Raw genomic sequence first — 13145 nt, forward strand, 5'->3', positions numbered from 1 at the left:
CTGCACATTCCATATTTTGTCACTTTCTGTCTGAAATGCTCCATTAAGCCCCCGTTTCTGTCAAGTCCCCCCGTGGAAGGCTCAGGCTGCACCGATTCTCATTCTTCGTTTGAGGTGTGCTGAACTAAGCATTTTTATTTCATTGTGATGTGAAGGAAGATCAGCCAGTACAACAAACGAGGCGTTCAATGCAGCTCATCAACACTGCTTTCTGTGGACTTTGAGATTTGTCTCTTTTTCAGACCTTTGACAGTAAAAAAAACCAACAAAAAAAAACCCATAAGAGCAAGACCCTGATCCTGGTTTTGGACTTCCCATTCTGCCTAAAACATTTCTGACACAGCTGTTCTGTCAATGTAGATGATTCTAAGCAGACATCGAAGACATGAAACTTGAAAGGCCCCGTCTTGCACTTCAGAAAGTCCCTAACACGTGCTTTCTCTGCTGTGCTGTTCCATAATTAGAACTCACAGTACGCACACAGCGCTGCTCTACCTCTCTCTCCTGTAAAGTCAGGTCTTCTACGAGTCTAAATGTCCCCAAAATCCAGGTTTGTGCTACACATGAAGGATCTAAACGAACTGTGACAGATGCAAAGACACCCCAAATGAGTTTGAGTTTACGGTGTGTTATGCAAAGACTTGCATAACCTGCATAACCCCCCACCCCCCAGTGTTTACTTTGAAACACTTTGAATCAATCTGTTCAAACGCATTCCGCACAAAGTCAACAATGGGCAAAATAAAGTCTAAAAACGATGCGAGACAATGTTCTGTTCTCCGGAGAGAAGTCCAGGAGGTGATATATGTGCACACGATCAACTCATTCATTGCTGTTCTTCTTGCTTCCAGATTTGTTTGGTTTATGGTTTGGCTCCAGAAGTCCACTGCTGCAGTGCCCTCAACAGCATAAACAACCAGCTGTTGAAGATTTAATCCACGCTGGACCCATATGTTGTGGGCACGGCCCCAATGGGAGGTCAGAACAGCAGTTTTGCTTAGAGAATTAACTACTCATGAACATTTAAAACTGCAGACTTGTAAAACAGCAAATGACTTAGTGATGCCTTTTAGCGTCACATTTGATCACCCTGAGTCTCTCAATCAAAATGGAAGGCAGGATTAAAAAAAACAAGGACCTCGACTATTTAATTCACTAATCTTTCATTCAAATTGGCATAATTAGCTCAAATAAAACAAAACGCACAACTAACAACTCCATGTTGAATGCACTTAGTTTTTCATTGCTCTGTAACACAAGACGGATATTTAAAGTTTGTGCCTTTTAAGCTTAACTGCATTCAGACAGCAGTGAGAGACAGAGGACTCTTTCAGCAGCTTCATGGTCCACTACTGCCACCTGTTGGGCTTCGTGGTTTTTACATCAAGCATGAAAATGTTTCAAATCTTTACTCTCAAATGCGCTGCTTCACACATATTTCTCGAGCCAAACCCCTTCATAAATTTCAACACGATCTATTATGGCAAATATTTGTCGTTTATTCCGGTCAACGTAAAAAATAAAACTCTGACGTTGCGTGTGGGGATGAGTCCCACCATCACTGGGGGTTACTTGACTTTTACTCCCTTTGAATGCCTCTCCAAAAACTGAGCTCTGCTACTGAGATCAAACAGAAACCATGACTGGTAAAGAGGACTCATACATGGAGCAGTTTTATTGAGCATTTTAGGTTTATTGGGATTTTAACCACCCATACAAGTATTCACAGCTGGACGCAGTTTGTCAAATATTGACAAAGCAGCTTTAGCCTGTTCACCTAAAGAGAAAAAAGAAAAGTGTTTCCATTCCTTGCTTACAGTGACCTCTCCCACTCTTATTGTCTACAGTACATATGCCTAAAAGAAGAGAAACGAAAGCTAAATAAATACATTTTAAATAAAAGTGTTAACCAATTGGAATTGTGCTGCAGCAGCTGCAACACAGTTCAAAGGAGTAACTTACTGCTGTTTGTAGGTTAAATGACAGCGAGTAACTTATTCTGTACCCGATGTACTTGTGTTTACCCTCCTTTGATTAGGAGCAGCTACAGCTGAGGCAGTGAAATGCACACAGGCAACTAACTTTGTCCACGTCTCGGCCATATGTCTTAGGAGAAGTATGCAGAGGCATTCGATGATCTGTGGGAGAGTTTGTTGTGTTTATAAAAGTATTTTAACAGAAGTATGTGGTCACCTGGATGCAGAGGTTCAGTAGTGGTTCAGGTCCATCTCTTAAAAGGATGCTCCTATGTTAAACTACTGGAAATACTTTAACATTCCTTGCCTAAAGATAAAAAAAAAGAAAGTGTAATCTCAAATCAGAACACACAAGAGAGACTACATGCGCTGGTGGGTCTGCTGCCTGTTTTTCTTTGAAGGTGTCCCATGTCTTATGAATCCTTAATGCATGGACAAGAAATCGCTCCCAGAGGATGGAAACAGCAGCTCTGACTGCGGTACACCTGAGGAACCCGTGTTCTGCCAACGGTCATCAACACCAGGGCTCACATTAAACATGAAAAATCAACCACCCGACATTTAATAATAAAGGAGAAAAAAAACAAGATTTTCAAACTAAATGCCTAACTGAAACTGTACAATGAGGAAAGTTCTGCACGTCAGGTTCAATTTCAGAGCCACAGAGCTGAAGGTCAGCAATGAGGAGCCATTCAGTCTTCTTTCTTTCTTTCACACACACACCTTGTGATGAGTGTACAGCTCTTATGGCGGGACGAAGCGTCCTGCTTCCTCTTCAATCTACCGTCTGTTCCACTACCTGCTGTAACTCTGTGCTTTCTTTTCTTTGAGATGTTTCCATCAGACTCCCATGTTGTGGGGACTTTCTGATCTAAACTCAACGTCCAACTCATTGACCGAGATGAAACGCCTTTTCTTTGCAGTCAACAGCTGCACCTCTCACAAGGCTTTGCATACAACAACAAGCTAACCACAACTTTGAGGAATCCCTCTGATTGACGCAGTAGAGGAACAAAGGCTTTCTGGGAAAAGCAGGCAGGACTTTGAATGAGTTTAGCCCATCACACTTTCCTGTTGGATTAGTCAATACAGTCCATTCAGTAACTTAATTGTATATTACACTTATTTACAGAGTGATTCTCAGTCTTTTATCCAATTAAAATCCAGCTTCTGGCTTGATGAACAGGGCGGAGAGAGCAAACGCCAGGAAAACAATCCCTCCGATGATTGTAACTATGGAAGCAAAACAAGAAAGTCAATTCAGTTTTAGATAAAAACAACCAGGGCCTCTGCACTTTCTGATGAACTGGAATAAGAAAGATGCACTGGTGTTCTACTGGAAAAGTACACTGATGCACAAAATGGGAACTAACAACTTATGTGAATGTGAAAACAAGAATAATCTGAATGATTTGACAAAAAAAAAAAAAAGGCTGAAATGTTATGACTTTGAATAGTAATTTGATGTAATCCACGATTTTTTAAACTGCCGTCAACACACTAACATCAGACACGACCTTCTGTGCCTCAAACTGAGCAACCGTCATTTCAAGTGAGGGGGAAACAGATTGAAATGCTGGCATGGAAACACATGCGCATGTTGGTTGAAAAAGGTTGAATGAGACAGGTCTTTGTTTTCAATCCATTTTCCAGAGCTATGTGACGCAGTTGCGTGGGTATATAACTTTATTGCTTATCTTTCCTCTTAACTCTGCAGCGTTTACCCTGACTGCCAAGTATAGGTGGAGTAAACTCATAAAGAACATCTCACCTGTTCTCACAGATATTTTCTGGGCGATCATTCTTCCTCCAATCACAGCCAGTCCTGTACACAAACAGTGTCCAAATGTGCCACCCACTGCAACTCCGAATGGATCCTGGGAATAAAGAAAAGTCTTTCATTTTTAGGCCCCAGAAAAAGCCCACGATCCAGTTCCTATATGTTTATCCAACAGTGTGTTAACTGTGTATTAGTTATCTGTCTCAAAGGGTTTGTTGTGTACTAGAATCATAGGTAAACATTCAGGCACAGTGGGTATTGTAAGATATACCAGAAGGTATTAAACAAACACACTGGTGTGCATCAGAATAACTGGAACCAACCTCTCGGGCAGCTAGAATAATGGTGGTCAGCTGTGAGCGGTCTCCCCACTCTGCGAGGAAAGTGAGGGTGAGGGCCTGGATGAAGATGGGGGAGATGAAGCTGTGCCACTTGGTCTGAGGTAAGGTAGTCCCCATTCCAGCCTCCACATCTGGAGTCCCGTTGGCAAGCTTAGACCGCTGGAGCTGCACCGGCAGACGGCAAAAGAAATCAAAGCAAGCAGTTGTCATAAATGGTTATTCACACGTTTAAACAGAGCTCTTCAGCCTTTTGTCCTGCATGCACAAGACTGGCTTTTTTTTTCTTCTCCAACATCCAGAAAATGTGTGGCAGAAACGTCCTTGTGCCTTGGCCATTTGTGGTTTCATCTCATTCTTCACAAAAAACCACCCTGATCCTCAATGCCCAGAAAACCGAAAAGCTGGTGGCTGATTGTGCCGAGCATAACGCCATCTTTCTAAGAGTTTAAATCTTATATCAAACGTACTTCTTCATCCTTCTTCTTGATCTCTGCTTGCACCTCCTCCAGCTCTTCCTGGCCTTCATCTGGACTCATCTTCAGCCCCTCTCTCAGCATGCGCACACCAAAGATGGCAAACAGAGCAGTAGATACATAGTATGTGTAGATTCTCGGGATGATTGTGGTGGCATAGCCAAACAGTACTGGAGAGGGAAGAGAGCACGCGTTCATTGTTATTTAATTACTCCACGTTACAGCTGAAAAAAACTGAAAGTAAACTTGAACAAACCTGAGAGGCAAGTCATGATTCCCAAGGCCAGCATGGCCCCGGCCAGCACGGTGAGGCGGTTGTAACGCATGGCCATGATTGCTGCGATAAAAAACGTCTTGTCCCCCAACTCGGAGACAATGATGACGGAAACAGAGGCCACGAAGGCATGAATGAAACCCAGGTTTCCTTTGCCGGAGCCATCTTCAGAAACGACAGGACCCACTGGATGGGGACTTGTAGCTTTCTGCGAAGAGGTCAAAACAGCAGCGAAGTTACACTCAGCTTAAGGTGAAAGTCGATAATGCATGTCTGACCTCGCTGGATATTTCACTGAAATGATAAACAAAACTGGTAGTCCAATGTATTACGGTGTGACCCCCTCCTATGCTGGCCCACACGTCTGTGTTGCGTTACTTTAAACACTGACACTTAGAAACGAGACTCGATGGGTCCATTTCAGCAAACGTTACACCCGGAACTCAGCGTGATACCTTTCTGTTAGCATGTGCTGGCTAGCCCGGAGGAGCTAGCCGCAGCACCGGCAATAAATACTGCTTACACAGACGACGATAATACATTTAAAAGATAATAACCAAGTCAAGAACGTTTACCTCTTGCGCGGGCTGCTCTTGTACTGGTTTGTGCTCCTCTTGAATGGCAGCAACTCCGACGGACAACAACAACACAACAGCGAGCGGAAACATCACATTTATATTAGCCTGTCCATCTCTTCTCCCCACCAACAGAGGCATTATTGCTATCGAAACCGACTTAACACGTTTTGCGCGACTTTTTCCTCTCCCGTCATTCACTCCATATAACCGGCAATAAAACCGACCAACTTCATATTGACAAACTACAGTTTGTAGGACTCCTTGTATTACACGTCACGATCAAACCGAGTGGGCCAACTCAAAGGGGAAGTTAGAATGTCGCTGCCGCATCGAATAACATACGAGACAGTTGATTGGACAGTTAGAGGAATGACGTTTACGTATTGGCTGACGTTTTGAGAAGCCAGTTCAGTGATTTGCTAGTTTTATTGTCGGTATCGGTGTAATTCAAATGTATTGGAAAACAAGTTCGATACCGGAGAGACATTCAAACATGGAATAAGTTGTGTTGTAATGAGGTAGATGGAAGACACGAGAAAAAGTTATGTGAAATTAATGATCTCACAGTCTGAGGAGAGAAAATGGTCCAAAATCTGCTGTATATCTTTATGGATGGTAGAAGGGTGAACAGATTGTGGGCAGGTTGCGTATCTCATGCCAGTTTCATCATTTTTTGTAATCCAGCCAAATATTCTGTTCACTTCATGTCAGGGTATTCGGTCATGTGTGAGGAATGGAGCAGGAGGAGAATGAAAACATGACCTTGGGGTGGTGGACTGCCAGTCCCAACTATTGGAGGTAATATAGTGAAGAAGTCCAATATCCAGTTACTGTTTTGATGATGTGTGAGGACAGAGTGGGAAACAAATATTCTAAAATTATTAGAACGTATGCCCTTGTTTGATCTTTAAACAAAGCTAATCACACAAAATAAGACAGCAAGTCATCATAGGGATTTCTTTTTTATAGGAACATCAAGACATGTTGGTGAAAACACAATGACACATTAGCATGCTGCAGCAAAAAAAATATGTTATTGTTACATGAAACTACAGTGTTATGACAAAAACAAGGCTTTGCTGTAACCTAAAAGTAAATTCCAGTGGAATTCCTCATAATGTCTTCACATATCAGTCTCTGAGAAATGGTTCACGTCTCACCAGGAGAGAAAGGTGCAAGTTATCACTCCGAAATTACGATTCCAGCGTCTCGGACATCTTAGGCATTTTTCAAGTACGTCACAGTTCCCAGTGATGGCCACAAAAAGACCGAAGGCAGCCACGTCAGTGCGTTCAGAGCACAAACGGAATAAACGCTCTTCTGTGCTTTGGGTATGACTCATATTTGCTAATATACAAGTCATGACAGAGCTGCCCAGCCAGTGCCTGGTTGAAGAACACATAAAGAACCACCAGCCACCAGGTCAAAGAGAGACCACCATAAAACAAGCTAAGTGAGACATAGATCAGCAGCTCGGCAAAGTAATGCGGGCAAGAAACTAGCTCGAACCAGCCCCCCTTTGGCACTCTGTGAGCCAGCGTCTCCACCGTTCCTGCAAGATGTGACAAAAGAAAACTGAAATAAGTCACTTTCTACTGCCAGTTTTGCCATGAACTTGCAGCCTCGGCATATCCTGGCCAGTTTTTCAAATAAAAGAATGCAAGCGTGTGCAACTTTCAGTCTGGACTTAATGTGCAGTCTACTCAGCTCGCTCTCTAAAAAGAAGGAAACGTGTGAGAACAAGTCTGATTATAACAAGAGAGCCTCATCCGCTGCCTCATTGTGCGGTTAACAAAATGCTGGGATTTCTACAGAGTTCGTTCTGAATCATGTCCTCCTGTGTGCTCTAGCTTGGCACCACCCTGGGGTATTTTCTGTTGTAGGAAAGCATCCTACTTTGAGAATTTCCTGCTGCGAACTGTATATGTGAACAGGTAACTGCAGGGGAACGTTTGTCGTAGGGTTTTATAGCTCGGCAGTTTTCCCTCGAGTCAACAGAGGTCAAAACAGCCATTAAAGCTACAGGAATGTTGATATGTTTTGGCTGGATAAGCAAACCTGTTTACATGACAACTTTATACAGTAAGTGTTAATTGTTGGTGCTTGATTTTAGTTTGCCTCGCTGTCCCAAAAAGGTACATTAACGTGCTTTTCCATGACTTATCTAACCTTATATTTAAATGTCTCAACTTTTGTCAACACTTCTGAGTTCTGATCGCAGTGATAATTAATGTCGCTGCAATCAGTTTGCAGAGAAAGTAGAGATATGTAGTTGCAAGACATTATTATTTATAGGGGGAAAAAAAACAAAAAACAAACAAGCCGAGACAATTGCTTTGGTTTAACCTGATTTCCCAGTGCGCAGCCAGGCCAGCAGGACCAAGGACTGATGCTGCAGCAGTGAGGCCCCAATGAAAAGTACAAATCCAGCCATATGAATCCAGTCCAGCTGAGCGAGGAGAGAGCCAGTCTCTAAAAAGAACAACAAGCATTTACACAACATTGTAAAACTGCAGGTTGACAGATGCAGTGACGACTGACATCAATCTAACCTTTTCCCATACGGTCTGAGCAGAGCACTGTCAACCCCAGAAGGACATAATAGCCGAGGCCGAAGACATACTGCACAGGATGGAGGACCCCGTCAGAGAAAACACTGACAAACAGGCACTCCAGCAGCCTCCTGAGGGAGTGGACACAGAGCAGCATCTGCACCAGGACAGTGGACAGCTGTGGGACTACAGACAGCATCAACGTCAGCATGAATCTTAACGGGCGACACTTCAACAGAGCTCACGGTCCGTCAGCCTACCTTGACCGTCAGAGCTCGGTACCCCTGTCAAAATGTCCAACATCCTGGTCAGCCATGATGGGTATGACTGGTGCTGGTAAATGAAGTTCAGGTACAAGGCCAGAAGAAAAACATTCCAGATAACAGAGATGGCATAAAAGTGCCAGAACCACCTGAAATGAGGAAAAGAGACTCAAGTAATGATTATTTTTTCAAGCTAACTTAGCAGCTACACGTTTACACTTTTAAACATTTATAAGTGACCCAAAAAATTCTAGTTTATGTCTCATAAATTCAAATTAGTTTTAATACTTAGAGCTTATTTGTTCATTTCACTTTAACCTTTTTGGGACGTCAAACACTCGGAGCCAGTCGGCTCGTTTCAGGTTTTGTTTGGTTTTACCGTATCGAATAAGGTCCTGAAATAATATGTAGACACGTGACGTCTCATATCCTCTCGGCAAGTGAACCGAGACTTTATGAGCATAAAAAGCGACAAGGAAGCACGTGGCAAGAAAAAACCACAAGATATCGATGAGACGCGAGCTCATCATTTTGTCTGGGACATCGTTTTTGTGCAACGCTAAAATGAGACCGCCAGGAAACGTGTCGCAAGGGTTCCGGGACGGAAAATGGATAAACGAAAATGCCGAATTGCTAGTTCTTTGTAATGATGTGATAACTATATTAAATAATTCCAAGTGAAAACTATATACTAGGCATTTAGATCTAATTAGCATTTGATGAAAATGCTGAAGTAACTAGAACTGGACGATGTTCTAACCCCCCGCGACCCTGAAAAGGATGAAATAGGAGTAGAAAATTGATGGATGGATGGCACAGTGTTGTAGGAACACTGTCGCCTCTCCTGAAAATGGTCCCTGGTTTGAATCTGAACAGAGTGAAGTGGGAGTAGATGGATGGTTGGTCAGCAGGTGGCAGCATTTAAATATCTCCTCTTTCGTGTTGCCTCTGACCAAGCCGACATGAGACTGTCCACTTGGCAGGGCGGTGTTAGACATAAAGTTCCACTGGGACACATGTCCTCATTACTTAAATCACTTTTGCTAAAAAATATATTTCATTATATGTTCATGAACTGTGCAATGCAATGCGAAGATTATTAAAGACAATATTACGGCTGCTTTGTCATGTCAAATCTTCGTGACTCCACTGCGGTAAACGAGGTTAAAAGAGAAACTTTCTTCTTTCTGTCCACCTTCCCACCTGGTCTATAATGCTGTCTTCCTCTGTTAACTCTATCCATGTCTCTCTCTTTCTGCCTCTTTCCCTTTGTGTGCCGTCAACCAAAGGGCAAAAAAAAAAATAGAGAATTTATTGTATAAAATGATCCATATCAATAAACAGTATTACTCTCACATAATATAAGGTTGTTGTGATGAATGCAGTCCGATGATATAACTTTGATCTCACTCTCACCAGAACCTGGGAAGCTTACTTAAAAAAAAAGATCTGTAAAAGATAGTGTTGATGAAATGGCGGCTTACTCTCCACTGATAAGTCAGCTAACAGACAAATCATTTCCCCTTTAATGATAAACTAAAATCTCCCACAAACTGACTTTAACATGTCTTTTATCAGCAAGATATATTTTCCACATAAGAGCAACATTTCAGTGTGTAAACAGATTAGTGGCCGATTCAACCCTTGCATCAGTGTTACAAAAGATGTAAATGAAGCGACCTCAGTGCCTTCATCCTTTCTTTAACTGAAGGTGTTGCCGTGTCTCAGGTATCATAGCGGTCGCCAACCTGACAAGGGGATGGCTGTCCAGTGTGTCTTCATGTGTTTAAAATTTGGCAAGAGGCTGAACCCCACACTTCCCCTCATTTGCTCACTCAGTAACATATAAACATATTCTAATGTTATTTGTGGAACAAGCTTAAAAATCATGCTACAGATGCAGGCCATCTACAAATGAAATTGAGCTCAAACTGAGCTTTCTATTCTATGGCTCACAAGTCAGTCACATGTTCCTGCTCTTCACAGTGTTGTTATAAGTCAAAAGAAAGTAGATGTTTTTGTGAGAAAAACTTGGTAAGACCTTTGAGCCATCAGATTCCAGGATGCCTCTTAGAGGAGGACAGTATCCTGTCTGAGGAAGTGCGGACAGTTTCCTGCCCCCTCCCCTTTCTGTCCTGAGTGTCCTCTTCTTCTTTACTGTGCCAAGAACTGGACCCCAAAGATTGCAGAAATATCCCTCATTGTGATCAAGCTTTTTGTTATGTAAGTTTTGTGAAAATCCAAGTTGTGTACAGATTCAAACAATCCAATGTTTAAGAACCCAGAATGCCCCCAGAAACATTTGATACTGCACAAATGAAAAAGATACAAATACTCCTGTCTCTATTGTTTCTTTCACCGTCATAGTTGGTGTAGTCATAGCGGAACCAAATGAGGTCCAGAGTGTGGGAGGCAGGTGAGGAATAATCATAATGAATTTGACCTACCAAACCAGAACAAAAAGTGCTGCAAATACAGGGAGGCTGGAAACAAAAATCCCATTTCTAAGCCCAGAAGACCAAAGATGTGATGTTGACGAGAACTTAAAATCAATTGCTGGTCATTATACTGCAGATTAGAATAAAATTCCCAATCTCTGCTTTGGTGGTGAAAGTTTTAGAAGTGGGGTACTGTTCGTGTTTGCAATACAGACTCTTAAGGAGAGTTTTAAAAAACCCTCAATGGTGCCTGTTAGCTACTGAAAAATGGTAAAGTGATGTTAATCAATTTTTCTTTTATTCTCATTTTTGCTTTCTTTGTCTCTTTCCGTTTATTAAACTGCTTTTAAACAAATTCAATTGAGTTTCCATTCACTTTGACATTTGAAACAAAGATATGAAGAGACGTTGAAGCCACACCAATATAACCAACAGCGCTATTGTGGTTGAACTGATTTGACCTGCATATGCTGCGTATTGCTGACTTTGCATTTGCATTTACTTATGGCATTTGCCAAGCTTTTATCTTACTTTCATTATATTGTATGCTTGATAGGACTGTTTCTATGGGTTACATTTATTGTCAGTTCATCATTTAATAGCTGCATCTGATTCCTGAGCTAGAATAACACCATCTTGGACTGTTTTTTTTTTCTTTTACCATTACAAATTTTATTGAAGTAGACTTTTTTTATGTCAGCCACTGTCACTGCAATGGTGAACAAACTATTTATAAAGTTATCTTAGCTGATAAAATGTAGAATCCTCTATAAATCTTTTGTTTTGTTCATACATTCATCACGTGAGTGGTGCATGTGTTTACCTCATGTTTCAGCTGAGCCATTCTACTTTCCCTGATGCCATCTGCAATGTGCCGTCATTTACACTTCAGTAACAACATTGTAAGACTGACGCAAAAACTGTTGCCCATTCTCTTTCACTCAACGTGCAAATGCTTTGTGGCCATTCTTTCTGCACTGAATTGTGGGACACTGACCTTTTAAATTCCTCTTGTGAGCTCAGAGAACACAAAGCCAAACAACGCTGAAACAATTCCCAGCTTTTTATGTGCAGAATTTTCAAACAAGTAGCTGTTTTAAGATGTTAAAGATGATTCCAGTGCAAAGATGGTTTTTGAGATTGCCTGTTTGGCAAAATTCCTCTCGGTGGTGGAGCTATTAAGTAGTGTGCTTTTTAAAATACTCATACCAGTAAGTATATCTTGTTCCATGTACCCATAAACATTTCATTGCCTGTTATTTCCGGCTCCTGTGTATCCCTCAAATGGTTTTAAAGAAAAGAAATCATCTCTTGTGTTTTTCTTTGTTTGTTAGTGGGCCAAAGTTCAAAGCAATCACCTCACGCTAACTGTTGAGAACAAAAGCAGATTTTGAAAAAAAAATATGGAAAAAATGTTCCTGTTTCCAGTTTTTCCAGGGAGGCATTTGGTGCGGAGTGTCGTCCAGGAAGTGATGAATAGGAGGGTAGGTGGTTTAGTAGGTAGAGAGTCCCTGTAGAAGTGACCAGGCCAGGAAACATGTGGATGTAGCAACTAATTGTCGACTCCATCATCCCCCCCACCCACAATCCACGCTGAAGTCAAAACACAGCCCTCCTCCCTACTCATCAGATGAAACGCTACAGTCTTCATGTGGCAGACAATTTTAAATTCTGTGATAAACGCTGTCATCAGACTCATGCAAATTAAGTACAGGTATTACTTTCATGGCTTTCCAGTAACATAACTGAAACAATCATCAAACCTTATCATGGAACTAGTATTTTAAATTTTTCTTAACAATACATGTGCTAAAATTAATTTTTGTGCAAACAGCTCTACTTCTATAATCTCTTATAATGTGTGTAATTTGGTGACCATGAGGCAAACAATCTGAAAACATTCGACCACACAGAGTCCCTTCTTCAGATTTTGATGAGAACTCTACTCTGAACTTATGCCGCAGAATTTCAGCAATCTGTTTCACAATCGTTTGTCAGAGACTGCGACGGTCACAGCAAAACCTTTCTTTTTTCTTTTCTTTTCTTCTTATTTTGCACGTGGGGAACATTTTTGCTTCGGTTTTGAAGTGCCTTTGTTCAAACCAAAGCCCATAGCAAACAATAAGGATTTAATTATCTTATATTTTCCAGTTTATGGACGGTTGGAATAGTGGTGAAGTGACTGCCACACATCAATTAATTTCCTGGTTCAAAACTCATATGGGACCTTTCTATGGGGAGTTTGCATGCTCTTCCAGCTCCCGCTTGGGCTTTTCTTGAAAATCCACAAACGTGTTAGTTTGATTGAATATTCTAAACTCACCGTAGGGATGGGATATGGCCTTATGGGATGGACAGGATACAGCAAGTATAGATAATAGATTCAACATGATAACTTGCTGTCACCTCTCTGAGATCCTAACCTTCAGAGGTCTTTGAAACCCCTAAAGGTTTCACAAAATAATCCTGT

At 41.6% G+C, this 13145-nt stretch overlaps 2 protein-coding genes across 2 annotated transcripts; both read right to left on the reverse strand.

The window, feature by feature from the left end:
• Positions 1–1672: 1672 nt before the first annotated feature.
• Positions 1673–5750, reverse strand: tmem165 (transmembrane protein 165). Its single transcript, XM_072389962.1, has 6 exons — positions 5420–5750; positions 4827–5052; positions 4565–4740; positions 4080–4262; positions 3748–3853; positions 1673–3209 (listed from the first exon to the last, which is right to left on the reverse strand). Exons 1-6 carry the CDS (start codon positions 5558–5560, stop codon positions 3133–3135), a joined length of 909 nt encoding a protein of 302 aa, XP_072246063.1. The 5' UTR covers positions 5561–5750; the 3' UTR covers positions 1673–3132.
• Positions 5751–6382: 632 nt separating this feature from the next.
• Positions 6383–8773, reverse strand: srd5a3 (steroid 5 alpha-reductase 3). Its single transcript, XM_072389963.1, has 5 exons — positions 8556–8773; positions 8235–8386; positions 7975–8160; positions 7769–7894; positions 6383–6974 (listed from the first exon to the last, which is right to left on the reverse strand). The coding sequence occupies exons 1-5, from the start codon at positions 8765–8767 to the stop codon at positions 6715–6717; spliced, it is 936 nt and encodes a 311-aa protein (XP_072246064.1). The 5' UTR covers positions 8768–8773; the 3' UTR covers positions 6383–6714.
• Between the last annotated feature and the right edge of the window lie 4372 nt (positions 8774–13145).

Source organism: Leuresthes tenuis, unplaced genomic scaffold, assembly GCF_036924035.1.
Source record: "Leuresthes tenuis unplaced genomic scaffold, fLeuTen1.0.hap1 SCAF_7, whole genome shotgun sequence".
Classification (NCBI taxonomy): domain Eukaryota; kingdom Metazoa; phylum Chordata; class Actinopteri; order Atheriniformes; family Atherinopsidae; genus Leuresthes; species Leuresthes tenuis.